The sequence below is a fragment of the Etheostoma spectabile genome, chromosome 12 (genome assembly GCF_008692095.1).
Source record: "Etheostoma spectabile isolate EspeVRDwgs_2016 chromosome 12, UIUC_Espe_1.0, whole genome shotgun sequence".
NCBI classification, from domain to species: domain Eukaryota; kingdom Metazoa; phylum Chordata; class Actinopteri; order Perciformes; family Percidae; genus Etheostoma; species Etheostoma spectabile.
Genome location: NC_045744.1, coordinates 3308561 through 3331506, shown reverse-complemented (window position 1 = coordinate 3331506; position 22946 = coordinate 3308561). Strand labels below are relative to the sequence as shown.

General features: G+C 42.7%; 1 protein-coding gene and 1 long non-coding RNA gene across 3 annotated transcripts in view; both read left to right on the top strand.

Moving 5' to 3' along the window:
- LOC116699050 (leucine-rich repeat and immunoglobulin-like domain-containing nogo receptor-interacting protein 3) overlaps positions 1-22752 on the top strand; it is a 42427-nt gene extending 19675 nt beyond the window's left edge. The window contains exons 2-4 of one of the 2 annotated variants that reach the window (XM_032531430.1): positions 11839-12448; positions 13153-13551; positions 14069-22752. In XM_032531430.1, coding sequence (XP_032387321.1) covers positions 11894-12448; positions 13153-13551; positions 14069-14638 — 1524 coding nt within the window. In that variant the 5' untranslated portion in view covers positions 11839-11893 and the 3' untranslated portion in view covers positions 14639-22752. Of the gene's footprint in view, positions 1-11838; positions 12449-13152; positions 13897-14068 lie in introns of both variants that reach the window. The other variant, XM_032531429.1, reaches the window with a different exon arrangement.
- LOC116699053 (uncharacterized) lies at positions 4882-22946 on the top strand. The gene is made up of 3 exons (XR_004334352.1): positions 4882-4952; positions 17716-17721; positions 22936-22946. It is a non-coding gene; the product is annotated as an uncharacterized LOC116699053 (long non-coding RNA).

Here is a 22946-nt window from a genome sequence, read left to right as displayed (position 1 = left end):
CCCGTCTCTTTCTGCTCCACACTGTCACATGATGACAACCATACATAAGCATTTTAAGGCATTAAATACATTTTATTTAACATTTGACCTTTGTCTCCTATATAAGTGCATTGCATTTATTTTTTCGTGACGGTATTGAAACTGATACGTTGCTAAATTTATGACCCCGCCCTAACCCACGCCCAACCCTAGTGGGTAAACTACAGTTGAAACCCTCCAGACATAACACCTGAGCAGAGACCATATGGTTGCAGGCAAGGTTACCCATCTAATAAGATGGATTCCAGGGCAGCCCTCTGTTGTTTACTACACTGTGTGTGTGTGTGTGTATGTGTGTGTGTGTGCTCTCAGTGTGTGTAGCCATGTGCTCCGGTTTGAGCCAGAGAAAAGCAGGTCAAAACACTGCAGGCGGTGAGAATCATCAACATATACCGCTAATTAAACGCGCCAGACCTTTGTGTGAGACAGAAGGAGCCGTGTTCTCTGAATGTGATCGTCTACTGAAACACTCTTTGATTTCAACATGTTATGAGTTTAGATGGCCAGAGTAACTGCTAAACCCCTTCAGACCCAGTACAAAGCAGACATCAAATATGTTATGGTCTCTGTTATGATATCAGATGGATTGCAATGCCATATTGTGCAGATATGCATGGTCCCCAGAGGATGAATCCTCATGCCTTTGGTGATCCTCTGAGTTTTCTTCTAGCTCCACCATGAGGTTCGCACTTTTGATTTTCAGTGAAATGTCTCATCAACACCGTAATCCCAAAACTAATATTTCCTTTACTTTATACTTAGTGCTTCTTGCTTTTTACAGTGCTTGCTCCTGCCTCTGCTTGCATATTTTTGCTGATAATCTTGCTTTTTTCTCTGAGAGACACCATGACCAGGATACTTATAAATCACTGGACTAAACATTTTTTGTAGACATAGCAGGCCAGTGCCATATTTTACAATTTTTCAGTGTGAGCGTGTCCTACCAATAGCTCAAGCCTGTCCCACAGTGACTGTGGCTAAAGCTAATTAGCATTGTCATTTTGAGCACGTTAGCATATGTCAATGTTTGCATTGAGTTTAAAGCACCACTGTGTCTTAAGAAGCTAAAGCTTGAATTACTTTAATATTAAAGCAATAGTGTGGGACTATTTTGTATTAAGGAACCAATTATTACATTCAAGCCTTTGCCAAATGAGCTTAAAAGCTTAATAAAGTCCAAACTTAAACAACTTTATTCTTCTGTTTCTTTGCAACCTTTTCGGATTTTACTGTTTTCTATGTTCACTCTTTCTATTGTATGATATGTGTTTTTACTCTTGGTTTCTGCCAACAATACTCAGCAATACTCTATTGGCATGCAGAATAAATGCAATGTCCTCAGTTTCTTACATAAATATATTCATTAAACAATCACATAATTTGTAGTTAAACCTTCGTCTTGAATCATCTTTTCATTTGTAACATGCATATTTTATACATTATAGGAAAATAGCATTCTACATAATGATTATAGTTAAAGCAATAATATATGATCAAATCCAACACAACGTTCACAAAATGATGTAGACTGGCGAAATCCGCGAGCAGCAGCTCGAGTGATGCGTTGAAAGTCACAGCTGATAAAGGACAACAGCAGCATTCGGCTTTGGAGACGACGAGGACATAAAAATGACAAGATAATTACCTGAGGACTGCGGGTGGTGCATGATCACGGAAGGCTTGCGTCTTGTTGATGCAGCAACAGTTACTTAGAATTCCTCATGGGGGCGACAGAAACTACGCACTGTAGCTTTAAAAAAACTAAATTCATTGCAGGAATTTGTCATAATTGGACAGCCCTGGTAGCTCACTTGGTAGAGCAGGCGCCCATTTAAAAAGGTTAGTCCTCAACGCAGAGGTTGCGTGTTCTATTCCGACCTGCGCTAGGTTTCCTGCATGTCGTCCCCTCTCTCGCCTTTCCTGCTTTCCTGCTAATTAAATGCATAAAACCTAATCTTAAAAAACAAAGTACATACCAGTGGTGTCAGATGGTTTCTTGGTTGCAAATTTAATCCTTGTGTTGTCTTCACTTTCGGGACCTTCTCGTGTCCCTCGGGTCAAATTGACTCGTGGCTTATTTGGGGTTTTAAAAACAACTCTGAAATAAGATTTTACTTCATAATCTGTTAACAAATATTGTCTTTATCTCAATTTCCAACAATTGAGATAACATATATGTTTAGGGAATGCAATCAGTCTCAACCAGCACACAATTAAAAAAAGGAAGTGGGGTTCATTTTTTGTCATAGGGTTATAATTCATGTTAAAAATCCACTATGAAAACAACATTAAACACAAGTCAGAAAGGTTTTTACTTCAGCTCAAAATCTCTCTCTTTTTGACACCTGTTGTGTGTGTGGGTATGTGTACATATGTCTTCATGCATGTACGAATGCGTAAATTTCAACATGCTAGTCTAATTATTTATAATTTTACATGTCTTTTGATCATCTTTTTCTTCAGTTATGTGAATATGTGTGTGTTCTATTAGGGTTAATAATACACGGTTGCCACAGAAAGGCAACAGATGCCAACCAGTTTTTAAAGTCATTCATTGGATGCTGCAGTGTTTTGTTTTTCCCTTTAATCTTACCATCCCTCTGTGTATATTCATCACGACTGTCACACACAGGACTGTCTTCACACAGAAAGAAAAAGAGGAAAGAAAAACAAGGGAAGAAAGAGAGAGAGTAGCTTTACATGTAGGATTCCAGTTCATTCTATTTGGGTGCACAGGGGATTTCACATGAAAGCTGAGACACTGAAAACTATTTGACGCTTGGTTTTGGGATCGGGAATGCTTTCTTCTAATTTTTATTTTTGACAAGTGTCAGTTATTACTGTAATCAGACGGACTAGAGGATCAACTGCTGCAGAATAGATGGTCTGTTGATTCGACAGGTGTGTGGTTTGGTGAAGCATTCACAGACTCTCTCTTTCTGGTCTCTTTTGCAGTGAGCCAAGAGAAAATAATTACAGCAGGAAAAAAAAAAAAATAGAAAGATACAATCACTTCAGAGGATTGAAACATGCCCACACACATACGCACACACACTTCATTGATGTTTGTCATGGATTTGATGATCTGGACTGCACAGCACAGCTCATTATGACAGAGAGGAAAATAACAAAGCCAGTATTGAGTGGGAGCAAAATCAAGCAAGAGGCAAAGTAGCACAAGACATCAAAGAAGGAAAGCACAACTGTTGTGTCTTTCTCAATATGCATGCTCTCAGGTGCATATTTGATCCAACATTGTATCCGCCTATAGGAACAGCGACAGCAACAAGATGTCAAGAGTGTATCCGATACTGACTTACTAGTTATACTGGTTAAGGAAAAGTAGAGAGACATTCGAAACCAATGAGAAAGTTAACCCCTGTGTCTCATGATTGATTCAAATTGAGAAGTGAGTTCTTTTCAAAACACAAATATCTACTATTGCAATTGTGGATTTCAGAATATCCAGAAATTACATTTATTTCACATTTCTTCGCACATGTGTAAGGTGTTGTTTACCTCAGGCCGGCAAGATAGAGATATGGAGATATAGATAGAGATATATAGCTAGTGATAGATATGACTTTGTTTCATAGATCTTTTAGATCTTGTGTTATTACTGTTGCCACTGCCTCACAACCAATTGGCCCTATACAAAGAACAAGATGCTGACCTGATTCATTCTAATTGATAAATTGCTTCAATATTCCATGAATCAGCTGCTCGTCACATGACTAATCACGTTAAGTGACTTGCTGCACTGAGCGAAACTGATGCAAGCCAAAGCTATCAGTGTCATGGGATTGGCCAGTTGGGCTCCCCCGCTTTGCCTGGCGCCCCTCACTGAGGTCTCAGTGTTGGTGAAGTTCAAAGTGGAAACATGGGACAACACACACACACACACACACACACACAAAGAGGGATGAAATGACCTTTTGGGGCTCATCTCCCTTCTAATCCACTTAGCGTTGTCTACCTTCAGCCCACACACCAACCCAGACAGCTCCTGTCTGAATGCAGGGACATTTATAGTGTGTGTTTGTGTTGGAGTATCATTCAGCGTCATGGTTATTTTTAGCATGATTAAAGTAAATAGTTTTGGGGTGGGGGCATGTGTTTGTTGAAGAAGTCATTTGAGGACGTGAAGAGATACTTTTCCCGTTAATTAACAAGCAGCACGTAGTTTTTATTTTTTTGTCTTCTGGGGGTTTTATCTTCGCTTGTTTTAGCTTTGTTGTGTGGTTCCTCTGTGGCTGTCAGGCGTTGCGTGGTTTGTGATGCACTTTTCATCCTGAAGTTCAGTTTCAATGTGACTCTGGCTGACTTTGAAGCAGTCGGAGAACAGAGGCTGGAGTTTGGCTTGCACAGCTCGTGCCACTCTTTCGCTAACTAACTCTCGGTATTGGTGGCATGTCACTTTGCTGTGCTTCTCAGGAAAGATGCACGCACTCAGACGTCAGCTTCAAGAAATCACAGAGATCTGGGAAGCATAGAGGGGAAACATTACAGTAGGATGAGCCAGAAGTCTTCTCTGGATTCATGAAACTGAGAGGTGATGCTTCCCCAAACAATAAAGAAGTGTGTTTATATTTAGTCAGGTGTGTGTGTGTGTGTGTGTGTATATGTACTCATTTAACTACGTTTTTGGGGTCCACAAAATAGGAATGCAGTATACTTGTGGGGTCTGGACAACTTTGTGGGGTACCCCACAACTTTAAAGGACTTTTTAAGCGTTAAGACTTGGTTTTAGGATTATGGTTAGAATTAGGTTATGGTTAGCGTGAGGGTAAGGGTTAAGGTTAGGCATTTAGTTGTGATGATTTAGGTTAGGGTAAGGGGCTCATTTAACTACGTTTGTGGGGTCCAAAAAATAGGAATGCACTATACTTGTGGGGTCTGGACAGCTTTGTGGGGTACCCCACAACTTTAAAAGACTTTTTAAGACTTGGTTTTAGGATTAGAGTTAGAATTAGGTTATGGTGAGGGTAAGGGTTAAGGTCAGGCATTTAGTTGTGATGGTGTAGTTAGGGTAAGCGGCTAGGGAATACATTATGTCAATGACAGGTCCCCACAAAGATAGTGAGACGCACCGTGTGTGTGTGTGTGTGTGTGTGTGTGTGTGTGTGTGTGTGTGTGTGTGCACTGCAGCTTCTCAGGAGTATAAGAGAGGATTGAGAGTGATAGTGTGGATATGTTACCTTGCAGCCCGTCTACACACGTGCAATGGCTGTGTGAAAGTGCCTGTGGGACCTGGGCCAATACTTATCAAAAATCAAGCCTCTTTGCAGTAAAATAGTTTTTTCTGAAAATGAAGAATAAGACAAATTTATCAATGATCCTACTACGACTCACAGCAGCATGCAACATGGTACAAAAACCTAGTTACCAGGGAACACATGAGGAACTTACTGATAAAAACCATTAGTAATTGTCAAATTGTACAAAAGAGTAGCTAAGCAAGGAAAGAATCGATTTGATAATCAATAAGAAGTACTCTAATACTTCCTAATGGAGGACTTTTAGGGCCTTTTCACAACTGAAAGTCCAAACCAAGGTTCATTGATCCGATAACTCTGGGTTGGGACAAAACAACGTCCTGCCGTCATCATACGCTTGTGTCTCCAGATAGTTAGATTTGATTGGTTTGTAGCCGGGCTTCCCCGTCCTCTCCTCTCTCTCTGTTGGGGACGTTTTTCTACTCTCTCCTTCTGCCACGGTTCGTTTTGTTTTGCTGTCGAGAAGCGAGACATGGCAACTTGCTTTCTGGATCATTTATTCCGAGACAAACGGAAACCTACACTGTACATTTCCTACCACTTAACAAGTAAATTGCTGATGTATTCTGTTCTCTGGTAGCTGACAGCTGTCTGCTCTGAGCCCATTCACCGTCACTCACTCTCACACACCAAGCACCGAGCTATTCCTTAAAGGAGCCTCCCCGGTCTTGTAACACAAGGAGAGCCTGCCAATATTTAATATTTAACCATTTAATTTCTGTGCAATATGTATTTATTTATTATTTAGTACTTTACCATTTAATTTCAGTACAGTGCAATATTTATTCGTTTGTTATTAATACTTAACTACTTTTCGCATAATGTGTATACAAAGCTATTTTATAGATGTATATAGTTGCTCTTAGGACTGTGCACCAACGCCCCCCACCCCCCCTTATTTTTTCTGCATGACTTTATATTTTTATGTTTTATATTTTTATATTTTGTGTCGACACTGTAAAGGGGTTACTTCAATCTTGTTGCACAGGTGCTGCACTTGGGTATATTGACAATAAAGGCTTTCTATTCTATTCTACCTCTCTTTATCAAAATGTTGTCTTTTGATCCAGACCATGGTCCGAGGCACCTTTCACACCCGCAATGTTGGTGAAAGTGTGTGAAAAAGCCCTCAGACTGGGAGATCCTATATTAATCATTAAGTAATGAACTAAGGAAAAAGCCATTCAGGATCAAGTATTTACAGTGGTGCTCACAACTTTACATGCCCATGATTTTATTTCAATTAGACTGACAGTTGGTTTGATTTGCATTAAGAGATGATTTTATGGAAAGTTCCCCATGCCAATCTCTATGTATGGTGAAGGATATTTGAGGATTTTGGGGGGGGGGCTATCAAAGGCCAAGGGAACTTTATCAGGATATTTATCCTGTTCCATGCAATAACTGGTCTTTAAAAATAAAAATGTGCCTGCCTCTATGGGAATTTAACATAGGGGGGTGTATTCGTAGCTCCCCTGTATTTTAACATGGGGAGGTTGTATACTTATGCCCCTGTATTTTAACATAGGGGTTGTATACTTTGCCCCTGTATTTTAAACATAGGGGGGTGTATACTTATGCCCCTGTATTTTAACATAGGGGGGTGTATCTTATGCTCCCTGTATTTTAACATAGGGGGGTGTATACTTATGCCCCTGTATTTTACATAGGGGGGTGTATACTTATGCCCCTGTATTTTAACATAGGGGGGTGTATACTTATGCCCCTGTTTTACCATAGGGGGGTATCTGTATGTCCTTGTATTTAACATGGGGGTGTACAGCCCTGTATTTAACAGGGGGGGCGATACTTATGCTCCCTTATTTTCATGGGGGTGTATACTTCCCCTGTATTTAAGGAAGAACATTTATTTATTTACAATACATTTTCATTTACAAAGAAATTGGTGTCCTTAAAGGTTGGATTTTTCCTTTGTTTAATTAAGGCATTAAGATTTCCAAAAGATAATTTTTTTTTATTGCTCTTTTTAGTCAACTTTATAATGGGTTCCTAACCTTATGAACAGCACTGTACCCCTCCTTCACAGCTACAGGAGATTACTTCTTTAAATGACGGTTTAAATACTAGAGAGTTAGTCGGTCCAATGAAACATTACGGCAGCGTTCGAGTCAAAGGTTTGTGGCTCTAATCAGCTAAAGGTCAAACCGCGCAGCGAGTCAATCTCAATCAGTTAACACTCGCTGCCTCAGTGACGCAGAGGAAGAGGATGCAGCTGCAGCAGGACTGATTGGCGCCAAGCACCATCATGTCTCTGCAAACTCAACGCTGACCAGCTCTGAAAAAAACATGCTTTCTTTGAAAATTCGGGAGCAGTGTTTTATGATCTCTGGGTGTCGCAGTAATGACGTCCAGGATGGGGACGAGCGACCGAGACTTTCTGAAAGTGTTTGTATTCTGTTTCTGAGTTCTTTCCCTTTCAGGTTTTTATTCATATTGTATCTTTGTGTTCCCACTCCAGGCACTGTACGCGTTGTCGCTGTGTACATCCCCCTCTGTGAGCCACCAACTAGGGCTTCTTTCCATTTTTTTCTCTGCCTAATTACGTTTTCCCTGGGAAATGTTTTTAAAACTCAAAACTTTTACTACAGGAGACACAAATAAACTTTATTTAACCCTTTCAGACTTACAAAGAAACTTTCGTGTTGACTTGGACGAGTTGATATTACTTGGAGATTAATATGACCAAACTTTCCACACTTACTGAAATCATAAATATCTTCTTTGAACAAATTCACCACAGTTGTTCTCCCTCCTGACTGTTTACTCCCCCCCCCCACCCCCCACCCCCACCATATTCAGAGCAGCTGTATTAGAGAGCTGCTAAGCTGTACTCCACACTTGACTTTGGCTTAAAATCAAGTGACAAAGCACAGATTTAAAATTGGACTGAGTAGTTAGAAATGGAAAGCAACTGTCAGCTTACCTCTGAAAAGTGTAAAACTTGTCAATTTTGCACCTCGGTTGGCTTGCAACAATAAAATGTAAAAGTTCTCTCTAAAAACCTGCTTACTGCTCGATTGTCGCCTGCATCACTGATTTTGTGTGTGTGTTTGTGTGTGTGTGTGTGTGTGTGTGGTGGCGGGGTCAGTGTGTGTGATAAAGAAAAGCCAGACAAAGCTCAGGAGGCAGGGATGCGAGGGCTGAGGAGATCCACGCTCTGCTGGCTGAATATAAAGGCTTTTAAAGGCTACCGGTTAATATGGAGGACCTATTTCTGGTCAGACACACTGCCACACAAACACACAACACGGTTATTTTGGAAGCCTCTCTTCTTGGCAACATGGTGTTTTGTAATCAAGCTATCCTGTCTGTGAAATCAGGTGAAACAACTGGTGTTTGAGACATCTGGTCATAGTCATCAGTGCCTACGCAGGCTGATGATATATGTATGATTGGATGGGGATGTTGTTCCCAAACATCTGTTCATTAGGTCAGTTTCATACAAGATAGTTATTTTTAGCTTCTGGACTGATTTTCCTCCCATTCTTCCTCGCCGTTCTCCCTGGACAGCTGGCCTGTGGCAGAATATTTCTGGGGATTTTGGGGTTTGCCACTGCTGTGGCCCTAACATCTGGCAAACATTGACTCACAGTTTGTAGTGTAGGGTTAGGTACCCCTAGTGTGATTTTGTGTGTTGGCTGTCCAGATGAAGAAACAAGCAGCAAGACTTACCTTGAGTTTTTTTTTGAAGGGGAATAAAGACACAGGCTGCTGAAAAAACTAATAAAAAAAAAAGGTTATCCTCAGTATTTTCCACAGGAGTGAGAGTAAAGGTGTGTCTTCGGCTGCACACTGGACTCCTCTGGGTCCAAGTGTTTGATAGAGTGTGTTTGTGTGTGTGTGTGTGTGTGTGTGTGTGTGTGTGTGTGTGTGTGTGTGTGTGTGTGTGTGTGTGTGTGAGACCTTGTCTGCCTTCACAATGTCAGCTGACTGATTCATGCTACGCTGCCACTGACCCGTAGGATGACTATCAGGGGTGTGTGGAGACAGGCGGCATCCATCACAGTGCCTAAGGGCTGGGCAGCTGTGAACTGACACACACAGGCACTATATACTGTACTGGGGCTGCAATTGAGGATTATTTTCATTGCAGATTAATCTGTTGATCATTTTCTCGATTAATCGATCAATTGTTCAATCAAATGTCAGAAAATGGTGTCGATCAGTGTTTCCCAAAGGCCAAGAAGATGTCCTCAAATGTCTTATTTGGCCCACAACTCAAATATATTCAGTTTGCTGTCACATACTCGCACTGACAATGCTAGCATGTTGATGCTTACCAAGTATACAATATCACAGTTTAGCGTGTTAGCATCCTAACACGTGCAAATTAGCAATATACACCTGAAGAATAGTGACCTGAAGGATTTTACAAAACATCCTCAGGGGACCATGGAGGTCTGAAAAATGTCATGGCAATCAATTTGATGGTTGCAGAGATGTATCACTCTAAATTTCTCAATGAAAAACTAAATTTTCAACTTCATACATAATCAGTAGGGTTCATCATCTGGGCACCATGAATATCTGCAATAGTGGCAACTTCTGTAGTGCTTCTGACGTGTCTCATAAGCCATCTCGCTCCTAGTTTTGCGTAAAACAACAACCTGTAGCCATATATTTTCATGACCTGGTCATTATTATTTGATAAAGGTACGCTACAGGAGCACACTCCCATACTCGTCATACAAATATTATAAGTACAGCTCATTTCTGGCACGATATTTTGTGCCAATCCATCTTGTAGGAATTGAAATATTTCACTGAATAAATGAAAGGTGACCAGGATTCACTCTCTAGGGAACATAAGTAGTGAAGTAAAAGGTGTAATAAGAGGAATTATCATCATGTGCCACAAAAATGATCCAGCCTGTGCAGGGACGCTAATTTTTTTTTTTTGTAGCTCGTTATTTCAGAACATTTCAGAACTCCTGTTTGTTTATCCGATCTCTCTGGGCTCGAGTTCACGGAGACGCCGAGGTTCGCCGCCGCGTTGTTGTGGTCATGATGAGTTGTTGCTGGTTGACAGTGCGAGGCTGATTTGCTGCTGAGAACTGGGTCAGTTTGTGCAGCGGTCTGCACAGCAGCTTCTCTCTGTCTGTGTTTTTTGTCTCCCAGCGAATGGAGGAAAAACATTGTGCCAGATTTCAACCAGATCCTTCAGATATGGGATCTGTAAACAGTGTTTTCCAGACCTGTCACAAAACTGTGGGACTTATCCACCCTCAGGCTTAGTAGATGAGACACAATCTCTGGAGGTTTTATTGCAGTTTGTGTGTGATCATGTGTGAAAATATCTGAGGATTGTGCATGTGCGCAAAGAATTTATGTCTGCCATCGTTTAAATTTAGCTTAAAGCTCATTTCATCCTGTTTGATCCCATTGATGCCAACTCATTGAAACAGTCAGATGTGATTAGACTTTCAAGAGGCCGTTTACGAAATCCAACTTACAAGAAAGACCTGACACAAAGAAAGACTGGCGACTTTTGTGATTACTGCCCTTAAAGCACAAGCAAACCCATATTTTATTAATCCGTTTGGCTCTGCCTTTCTCCAATGCCGGCATCAGAATGCATTTAAACATCATACTCCTTGGTGATGATGATATATTATTTCTTATTTCTACCTTATCTGAAAGCAAAACCAACCAAGTAGTGCAAGTAGTGAAGAGTTAAACATCTGGGGATTCTGCATTTGTAACATAAGAACAAACAACTGTCCTGTTTCTACACTCAAGTATAAAAGTATTACTACTTACTTCTAATCAGACAGACACTGAGTTGATCCAATGCCAGGTGCTTTTTGACTGTCCCTGAGTTAAAGCCGGTGCGTGGGAGAGATGACAGGTTGCCTGAAGGAATGTTAAAGCACGAGTGATTCATCTCCAGGAGGAGTAAAACGATTTTTTAATTCATGCCCAGCAAAATGCCACGTCCTACCCATGTATGCCTCAACACATACCTGATAAAAACACGTGATGTGACTTGAGTACACGGGGGATTCAAACCACCTATTTATTTTCACGTTTCATCGCCGCGGCGTGAGTGGCTTCCAGGCATAATGTGACTGTTGAGCTCAGTCTGTGTTCATGCGTGGTGAAAATAAATTCATTGTGTTCATCAAAATGGAGCAGCGGGTTCAGTGCGGCAAGAGAGAGCTGAGGAGATGCAGCATGCATGAATTCAGCTGAAGCAAGAAGCTCCCTGTTCTCCATCCGAAACCATCGATGAATTTGTGAAAACGACAAACTATCTTAAATATCTTACACAGATCCGTGTTCCTGTAATGGGCTCCCGTCACTTGTATTTTAATGACTTATCATGACATGTCTCCAATCTTTGTAGCTTTCACTACAATATTACTTAAACTGCAGGAAATATAGATCATTTACAGACGTGTGGATGTAATTTTCATGAGCTTGGGAGAGGATCTTTTTCACATCCTCTTATAATGTCTTTAATCATTATTTTTTTCTGTCTTCCCTCTGTTTCATCTTGCAGGTGTGTGGTGTACTGACCCTGCCTGTGACAGGCAAGGAGTCAGAGGGCCAGGGCCATGATTGGCTCTCCTGGCTCTGCTGGGTGTGCCTTAGTGCCATGGCCGAGGATGTGGCAATGGGTCCTGGCTGCTTCTCTGGTTGCCGTGATAACCTTGACGCTGCCAGGAAGAGGCCAGGCCTGTCCACCACGGTGCGAGTGCTCGGCTCAGCTGAGGTCGGTGTCGTGCCAGCGGCGGCGCCTCATCAACATCCCGGAGGGCATCCCCACGGAGACACAACTCCTGGACCTCAGCAAGAACCGGCTCCGCTGGGTGCAAGCAGGGGACCTGGCACCGTACCCGCGGCTGGAGGAGGTGGACCTCAGTGAGAACCTTATCGCCACATTAGAGCCCAATGCCTTCGCCACCCTCCAGAGTCTTAAAGTGTTGAAGTTGAGGGGAAACCAGCTGAAGTTAGTGCCCATGGGGGCTTTCGCCAAGCTGGGCAATCTGACCAGCCTGGACCTGAGCGAGAACAAGATGGTGATTTTATTGGACTACACCTTCCAGGATCTGAGGAGTCTGAAACATCTGGAGGTGGGAGACAACGACCTGGTTTATATCTCCCACAAGGTAAGCTCAACAGCATCTTCTCTATACCATCCCTGTGTTAATAATGAAGAACTGCATGGAAGAACCTTTTTAATCCCACTTTCATATTGACAGTAGTGGAATGTACTATGTGGTTTTAAATAAACAGTCATGCCAAGGCACTATCTGCCATCCATAGTGCCTGTATCAACGTTAGGTTTGGCTCAGAAATATGTAGTTCAACATTTGGGAAAATGGGCTTATTCGCTTTCTTGTCAAGAATTAAATGAGAGGATCGATACAACTCTAAAAATAATTAACGTCTTATATCTCATTTTTTTAATCCGTACAAAAACTGAAGTGGAAAAATGACAAATTGCAGTTTTATTGGGGGTTGTTATGTGTGAGGCTATTTCTTGTTTGGGTGCTGCTGGCAACCTCACACTGATGACCCTTTAGGAAGATTTTGTTACCCCTTGATGGAGCCAGGCTAGCTGTTTCCCCTTGTGTTTCCAGTATTTATGCTAAGCTTCCTAACTAACTAGCCTTGTATTTAAACGTTGAGCTATTCCTTTAACAAAGGAAGATCATCAAGTGTGGGTGAGGAATTGTTGTCAAACTAGGCATATTCCACGGCACCGAAAAACTCCTAAAATTTCATCACACCAATATTATTGACCAGTTTGGTCGTCTACTGTTGGTTTAACATCACAGTTGAACACTCCCTTTATCTTTCTGGTTCCCAGGCGTTCTCAGGGCTGCTGGGGCTGGAGGATCTCACAATAGAGCGCTGCAACCTGACATCCATCTCTGGCCAGACGCTGTCCTACCTGCGCAGCCTGGTCACCCTTCGCCTCCGTCATCTCAGCATTATTGCCCTGGAGGACCAGAACTTCCGAAAGCTCTCCAACCTGCGGGGTCTGGACATTGATCACTGGCCGTACCTGGAGTACATCTCACCTGTTAGTTTCCAGGGCCTGGACCTCCACTGGCTCTCCATCACCAACACCAACATCACCTCTGTCCCCTCTGCTTCCTTCAAGAACCTGGTGCACCTCACACACCTCAACTTGTCCTACAATCCCATCAGCACACTAGAGCCCTGGGCCTTCAAGGACCTGCTGAGGCTGAAGGAGCTCATCATGGTAAGCACAGGGTTGATGACAGTGGAGCTCCATGCCTTTGGAGGCCTTCGACAGATCCGAGTTCTCAACTTCTCCTCCAACGACCTGCAAACTCTGGAAGAGGGCTCCTTCCACTCTGTCAACAGTCTGGAGACCCTCAGAGTGGATGGGAACCCCCTGATGTGTGACTGCCGTCTGTTGTGGATCCTGCAAAGACGCAAGACCCTCAACTTTGACGGCAGAGTGCCGGTGTGTGCGGGGCCGGTGGAGGTGCAAGGGGTCAGCCTCAGCGCCTTCACCGATTCTGCACTCTTCGATCACTTTACATGCCAGAAACCTAAGATACGCAACCGTAAGATGCAGCAGGTAATGGAGATGATTACATTTAGGTTTAATAATTAACAACAAATGAATACATGCTCATGGTTTGATTACTGAGGTTACACTGGCAGATTGAGTTGGTGTATGTATTCTGCTGTGTTTTTCTCACTCTCTTGCATTTATTAGTCCGTGCACTCTTTTCTTCCACTTCCTGCAGGTGATCGCTCGTGAGGGCCAACCTGTGAGTTTTCTGTGTCGAGCTGAAGGAGAACCTGCACCCGCTATTGTCTGGATTTCACCACAGCGCAGACGGATCACAGCCAAGAGTTCAGGGCGCATTACCGTTCTCCCTAGCGGCACCCTGGAGATCCGCTACGCCCAGCTTACCGACAGCGGAACATACATCTGCATCGCCAGTAACGCCGGAGGCAATGACACCTACTTTGCCACACTCACGGTGCGTGGCCAGCCGCTGGATGCCGCCTCAGCCTTCTTTCTCAACCGCTCGCTGTACAGCGGCGAGTTCTTCAACGACACAAATCTGAACAGCACGCGCGTTTATCTTAAGTTCACCTTGGACCTGACCACCATCTTGGTCTCCACAGCAATGGGTTGCATCACGTTCCTGGGCGTGGTTCTCTTCTGTTTCCTGCTGTTGTTCGTGTGGAGCCGTGGACGTGGGCAACGCAAGAACAACTTCACAGTGGAGTACTCCTTCCGGAAATCTGAACCCGTCACCGGCAGCTCCTCGGGAGGGACCAGGAAGTTCAACATGAAAATGATATGAAACAACGCAGCCAGGGGTCGCTCGGGGGAGGCATGAGCACGTCCCAAAAAACGTGTTTGACACACGCAAACGCACACAGCCACTGACTCGCAAAGAAGTGTGAAATCCCAATATAAGATCCTGTCTATTATAGCTCTATTCAAAAGTCCACATCAAAAACACGCCATGACACGATTTGATTTAATTTCTAAATGAAAACAAAATAATACCGATCTCTTGGCCTCTCGATGGTTTTATATTCAGCTTGCGGTGAAAAAGATGTTTGAATGATACTGTAAAGAACTACAGTATTAATAGACTTCAAAGAGCTACCGTCCATGCTTGATAAGAATAATAGAGGAGATAAGTTTTGGAAATTGGCATGAATACTGAGCCGTGGGAAACCGGTAGCCCTGTCTCTTTGTTCCAGTAATGAGATAATAAAAAAGATTTCCTTTTTCATTTAAAATGTCCCTTTACTGTGTTGTGTGCAGTCCGGGATTTTAAAAGATATGTGATGAAGAGACCTGGCTACCATCCAGTAATATCATTTGCAGCCATGCTCTTCTAAAGTCTGCCTTGTTAGGAATCATGCATGTAGAAATTTACGGAAAAATCAATTGAGAGTTAAGTTGTAAGTTCATACCACCAAATAAAACAAATTGTTTTGAAAGACAGTTTGAATCTGTTTTTCTATAGAATATTTAACAGCCTCCTTCATCTGTTCTGACCTTGGCTGAACCATGAGGGTTCTCCATTGACATTATCATATGGATGTAAAATATGAACTGATGTTATCGGATAAGAAGGACTGGATTTGGACCATTCATATAAATGACAAATAGACAAAAGATTTGGCCTTTTTCCTCTTCGTCAGATTTTGCGACAACGTTAGCTGTGTGAGTTTGGGACGAGCGCACTGGCCGAGAGCTGCCCGTGGCCCGGAGGGTTTGGTTAGGAAGTCAAGCCCACCGGACACGGGCAGCCACAGTAACCGTAGCAACCAACACAACAGAGAGCAATTGGGACTGGGCTCGAGGCCATAGGAGGGTCGCTGGGTAGAAGGCGAGGGAGATAAAGAGGCCCCTACATCACAAGCCCTCTGCTGTGTTGGTGGCCGCTTGACCTTCCCAGCGCTGCCCGGGGGGAGCAGCCCGGTGAGTTGGGTCATACTCAGAGGCAAACAGAGGGCACACAGTCACACTGTCGGGGGCTTCAATCTCACACATCCACTCACTCCAGTAGTGGAAAACACATAACACAGCAACATATGAATAGCACCTTTCCTCAGGAAAAGTGAGCCTACGTAACCACACACACATGCTCTGTTCAAATATAACATTCCAGCAATACTGTACGTATTTAGAGCCATAAAGCCAAAATGAATTCTCTAAGAGAGAAATTGTGTAAATGTCTGAGTGACGAAAATAAGCCATAGTATGTGTAGGTTGTTTTTTATATAGTAGCGTGTGCATGATTCAGTTATATAATGATATTTACTGCTACTGCCATTGTGTTGTGATGATCATAGGACCATCTGCTGTCGCTGGGCTTGCATAAAATTGCACTTCATAACACACACACATAAACACACATATAAAAGTGAAGGTTGTTTGGATTGATAGGAACAAGAATCACAGTTACACATGAATAAATGCACGAATTGATGAAGCACCATAGCAACTGACTGCTCTCTCTCTGCCTCTGAGACGGTCGGTGCGCGAATGTCTCTGCCCCCCTAGCCCAGTGCATCCCCCCTCCTCACCCCCAACCCCCTCACCCCCACCCCCACTGGGTCCTCCTTTGGGAGGGGTCCCTGGCTGGAGACCAAGGATTCAAATGTAAATGAAGTCGTGTTAACCCTACCCACGCCATGTGTATCGTATAGTGGAGAGTAGTACTGTGGTTTAAAAAAAATAATAATAATAACAAAAACTTTATTTGAAGTGTTCTGTTACTTCTTGTTTTCATTTCCTCAGTTGTTGTTCTCCGTGACCTTTTGGCTGTTTACTGTTTTAACGTTCCCCGTCCTCCGTGTGGGACTGTTCTGTTCTCAACACCCAATAAAGTCCCCATGTCAAATGGAATGGCATCAAGAAATGAGATCTGATCTAAAGCAGTGGTTCCTAACTGAATAGATGACCTTTTCTCGAGTTGATGTGCAAGCTTTTCCTAAGTAAGCCTATAATTAAAAGTATTTATCATCTGCTGCACCATGCAAACTAGCTCTTACATTGAGATTAGTTGTTTACACACAGTAACAGTCGGGCTTTAACTGTTGCATAACTAACTGACCCAGCTAATGCTAGCTAACAGATGACCCGTTCACATTGAAGAGTAAAGGGAATATGGTCGACATATTTGACTTGACACTTGATCAATTTGCTGTTTACTTATAAGGTAAATTGGGAATATTTTAGCAATATCCCTCAAGTTACTAAACAGTATGCCAATTATGTAACAGTAGTATAATCAAAGATTTCGGCGTCATTTGAAACTGCACGAATACTACTAACTCTCATCTCAATTTACAAAGGACTAGCAGTTAAGTTAAATGTTTGTTTTTTTATTTTTGAAACTGACTCAAAAAGAGGTTTGCAGACGTGTGGTTTGTTTTATTGACAAGAAGCGCAGTTTAACATTTGAAATCAGTTTTATAGTGTCCAAGAAATAGTCTACACAAAGACATTAAGTCACGTTTTTTGCCTCAAGACAGCCTTGCGCGCACACATTGCACACATTGAGAGCTACTAATTGATACTGTCTGTCCTGGCTCTTGCTTAATGTTATTTAAAGAGTCTTTCTTAATGTCCTCAGATTCTTTGGCCTGATATTCTATTTTCAGTCTGTTATTTATGTTCAAAGTTCCCTGGAGATGTCAGGGGACATTTGTTTGGCAGGGGACATTTTAGACTAGCATAATGACTTTTGGTTTTGTACACCACAAAGTCAAACTGAGGGTGTTTTTAAACTATTAAAACACACTATGAAACCAGCTAGTTAAAGGACTACGCCACCGTTTCTTGAAACAGCGCTAATCTCGGTTTCGCCCACGCGCCCATGTAGCCGTGCTTCGACTGTGCTTCCACCCAATATAGTCCCAAGTCAATATCTTCCTAGGAAATGGTCTAGTCTTAATCTGCATTGCTATCTGTACTCGTTGTGAATACGCAAGCCACAAGAAGTAATTAGGTTCTTATTGTTGTTTTGTTGGCTCACTTTTACTCACAACATGTTAACCGGCCACATATAGGATTCCATTCACTACGCTAAGCTAACTAGCGGCAACGCTGGCAGTGTTGCACCGGACTAAAACCATGCATGCACTGAGACAAAAAAATCCATTGGCCCCCCCTATCTCCAGCTAGGGGAGACAGTGATAAACCCTATTTCAACAAACGGTGGCGTGTTCCCACACAAACTTTATGATGGATTTACTCATGTCATGAGGAGTACACATCATTTTTAGGGTCGTACTGTAAAAAGTTAGGAACCACTGATCTAAAGCACTGTATGAAGACAAGTTTACAGTTTGGAAAATAATTTGCCCCAAAGAATTCTGAAAAGTTTTGCAAAAGAAATCCTGCAAACTCCATTTTAGTCCCCTGTGAGGGATGACCCAACCATGGCTTTTGTGTCAGGATGAATAACTCAACGGCTGATTCACGAGGCCAAATTCTTTTGTTTTTTTGTTTTTTGAACACCGCCTTTAACAGCGTCAGCGGCCATTTTTGTGTTGAGAACAGGACGTCGCCTTTGTGGACGTCCCCTATCCCTGATCTGACCCTTTTGTGTTTCCATTCCCCGGTATTTCTCAGTGAAAACTAGGCTTAGAAGACAATGAGAATGTCTGTAGTGATTGTCGATGGTGTTATTGTGCAAACATCAATCACAAATGTAAGCGTAGATGAGGGTGTTTTTTTCGTTGTATTATCTTCTTTTCCTCCCTTTTCTACCCTCCTTCTCTTCCTGTTCCCTGTCTTCTTAACATTTCCAACCCTCGCTGTCCCTGTTCACAGTATTAGGCTGGATTATGGTTGTGTGGTAGTAGACACGTGTTCTCTGTGGTCGCTGAGTCAGTGTTGTCGTGTTAGGATTTCTTGCTCCTCGTGATGCCATCGAACACGGAGCAGCGATAGGACCAGTGGAGACAAAAGATGAAAGGGGTGACCCAGGTACCCTAAAAAAAAACAAAAAAACATTGGTTCCCATTTCACGCCCTGTACCCATTCCCGAAAAAGCACTTCTCGAACTTTCCCAGTTCTGCTCAGTGCCGCTCTGGGATCTTTCTCTGGATATGAAAACCCACGGACTGTACTGGATGGATTTTCTCTGATGATATCTTGTCACACTTTAACTTGCAAATGTAGAAAGGGGGGGGGGGGGGTTGGGTTGTTTTATTTACACCGTGACTAGGAGCCCACACTCACTTTCTGCCTACTGTGGTTCACGGAGTCCTTTTGTGAAAGAAGCAGCCCATTTCTTGAAAATAGGCATTGTCATGTTGGTCAGGGTTGAAAATAAGCATTTGTTTGCACTCCCCCAGCGAGTCATTGAAAGCATCTTTCCTGTCCCCTCCAGCTTAAATTTTCTACCCACGAAACAAAGTAATACGTTAAACATTTGAATTGAAAGACACTGCCAAACAATTGTTCAGCTCTCTTTTTTTTCTTCTTCTTTTTAAAGTTGCCTGTACACAGACTCTGTGTTTGTACACACCAGTTGAACTTAATTCATCTTCTCTGCCGTGATACTTGAGAAAGTAGGCTGAGCCATCCCCCCCCCGCTCCCTCATCCCGTTCGCCCTTGCCTGGGGTTGGTGTACTCTAGTCTAGACGCCCCATTTACTGCACCAGCAACCTCGCTACCTTCCACTGGGGAACTCTTCAAAGACGCAGACCAAAATTAGACCGAGACACCAATGTTCACGGATTGAATTATTCAGTTTTTGGTTTTGTAACAATGTTTCAACTCTATTTCTCAATTAAAGCTGGGGTAGGCAGTTTTCTAGAACAGGCAACAACCAAAAAACGGCAAATATTTGAAAATACAGACCTGCAGCTCTCCCCTCTCTGACCTAACCCTAACCCTAACCCTGGCATATGCACACGCTTCATACAGTAACCTGTAGGAGTATTAGTCATACAGTCATTATCCCAATCATGATTGTGATCCAGATTCCGTTTAATAGCTGCAATTCTATGAGAATTACCGTCCTGTTTTCTTTGCAAACTTGGACCACAAGCTTGAGTTGATATACTGAGATTCAATGCTCTACTGCAACTAGCTGCATGAACATGATTTAGAGTTAGCCACAGCCTTGAGCCTTTGACTAAGCTTAGCCAAAGGCTCAACTATTAGCAACATTTTCTCTCCATCTCTGAAAAGCGTGGCCGACACTGCCCTGTTTTTTTGCATTTATTGTTAAACTCTTAAGACTCTCTTCTTTTTTTGGGTTGCTTTGCAGTGTAGGCCGTTGTTGCCGATGCTGGAACAGCAACTTTTTCTGCAAGATGTTTTTACCGTTGAATACCCTTCCACCTTCTGTAGGGATGTGCATCTGCATGTGTAGAACAGCCAATAGGAATGCTGTCTCTATGAAATGATTGGTCACAGACTAGATTTGTCTAATGTTGTCTAACAGACTAGATTTTCTAAACCCTTAAAAACAGAGCCAGGACGAGGTTTGGACCAATTAAATTGCAATAGGCTGAAGGTTCTTATGGATTTTTCCCCAACAACACCAAAGAAAAATTGCTTACCCCAGCTTTACAGGGCCAGTCCTCTCAGTTGTTATTTGGCCAAAAACAATGAATTTTCACATGCATTACCTTGCTTTTCCTATCATCTTATCATTGCCTTATTCTATATTCTCTGTACTAAATTAATCCAGCTCCTATTCCAGATCCTAGAGCTGGTGTTACGATTGGATTGGTCCCGAGTTGAATTATGAGAGCTGAGAGGAGCGGTAATTGGATGACGGAGAAGTGAGCCCGGCTGATTGGGTGATTACTTGGCTTATTAGTTCCATTTCCATAACGGACCTCTCAGAACACTGTGCCATACAAATACTGGAGGCTAAAATCCTGGTGTTATTTTAGCTTCTCCTTTTTTACACATATGGTAATTTATTCTAATTGGACAAAGGGATCATAATGCAAATCAGTCAATGTTAAATGACATTCAGGTTTAATTGGACATGTATCAGAGCATTGCTGAAGGACGGTTTAAAGCACCTTGAACAGCACAACTGCTTCATCTTAACCTTGACCAGACAAATGCAACTGCCTCCCTTTCTATGGGGCAATACCGACCCCAAGTGGTCACTGTGAGAAAAAGCTTCAAATGGGATAATACTGCTGATGCTCATTACATGGTGGGAAAATAAAAGCTCTGGGTGTCATACAGAGAAAAAACTAAAGGGAGATTGGGAAATTGACTGTTAGATTCATAAGTCAGTAGTTCACTGATTGTTTTTCTAGAGCCATAGCGTGACCTCCTCTCCGCCTTGGGCCCACCTGTAAAGGGAGTCCTGAGGAGAGGCCTCCATCTGACCAAAAGCAACCGCCCTGACCTGGTTTGCCGGGACTCAGTTTGTACATTAGACAAATACTCTCTGACTCCCCCCGCCAGTCTCACTGCCATCACAACTAACCATGATAAAAATGTCACAGCTTCATTTATTCTCTGCATAGAGCTGATCTGCAAACGATCAGGTCCTCTCTAGAGAAGCAAAACTTTCTTTCTTGTGGTCTTAGCAGGTTTAATCTATGCATGCCTTTTGTATACAGTGATTGGTCTTGCCAAACTCTCATCTACACCTGTATGGAGAGCTATGGGTGCCATTGTTGCTGGCCATGGGACGGGTTGAAACAGACTTTCTGTAACAGCAGGTGGGACCATCGAAGGGTTTTTAATCTGGTACAGTTCAAAGCGAGGGGCATGTAATCTGCTGCATTTACGGATATTTAAAGACGTGTGCATCTTACAAAAAGAAGCATTTGTTTACTTGGGATGATTGTACTTTTACACATATCTATCCACACACAGAGGATGTGTAAGCTGTAGATAAATTGATATTCTAAGCAGGATGGTGGGACTGATCAATGCCGTATGGGGATAGGATTATTAATGGCATTCTATCATTGATCTATCTTGAACCTTGCCACTCTCCCAGAATCCCTCTGGAGTAGGAGGAGGCGTACAGAGCTCTTACAGACCTGGTTGGCACTCATTCCTAGGTTTCCACAGATGTTTTTTTCCTCTTTTAAGAACGAGATGGTGCCACATTTCCGACTCTTTTTCCCCCAGGTCTGAGCCGATGTAACGCTCTCTTACCTCTCCCGCTCTTCAGAGGAAGCTGTCACTGTGGTATAGCTCTGTATTTGTTGGAGCCCTGTAATGGAAAACATAGTCTGTTTCCTTAAATTTAGCTGGGGTAAACGTATTCTCTCCTCTTTCTCTCTTCTCTCTCTGTCTTTTCTCTCTGTCTTTCTATCAACTTGGCACCGACCTCGTTAAACATTTCAGAACGTTTTTATCGACCACTTTTAGTTTTTTGCACTAATGCACAATTGTTCCCCGTTGACACGGTCGTTACTGACTCCTGAAACCTAGGAATGGGTGCTGAGCGCTCCACACAAATGCAGAGCTAACACAAAGACAAGCCTATTGGAGTGAACCATCATTAAAGCCTATGACCGGCTCATAGTAGTATATTTGTCAGTACCAAATTTGGACTCTCATCCTCTTTGGCCGCATCTGTACCTGAATTATAAAATTAATGTGTGGATCCTTGGATGTGAAGAACAGAAACTGTACATATTAGATCTATTAGCCATATCATGTCATCAAATCTGTAGACCTCCTTGCCATGTCTGACAGAGGAAAATGACTGTTGAACTGTAAATAGTGTAGGTATAGTAATATAGGATTTAACTGCTGCTTCTTTTCTCCAGGGATCACCCATGTTTTGCTCAGTCCCATGGCTGCTTGGTCTCAAAAGGGAGGGGTGAGACACTAATGTACTTGTCTATAGACATATCGTTTCTTTTTTTATTTCAATGTATGTTTTATATACCGTCTGTCTTGTAAATGAACTCCTTTTCGTCATAAAAGCATGATGTGACTCCGTCGAAAGTGTCCTGTGTCTCTTCTCGTTTGCTGCTTGTGTCACGTGGTTCTCAGAAAAATGTCACACACACGCTACACAACAGTACATACACAACAACCTCCACTAATCTGGAAGGCTCAGGGACCAAATCCGCAGGGATTTGGTCCCTGAGGTCAGGCATTAATGTTGGATGCAAGTATGAGAGAATGCTGTCCC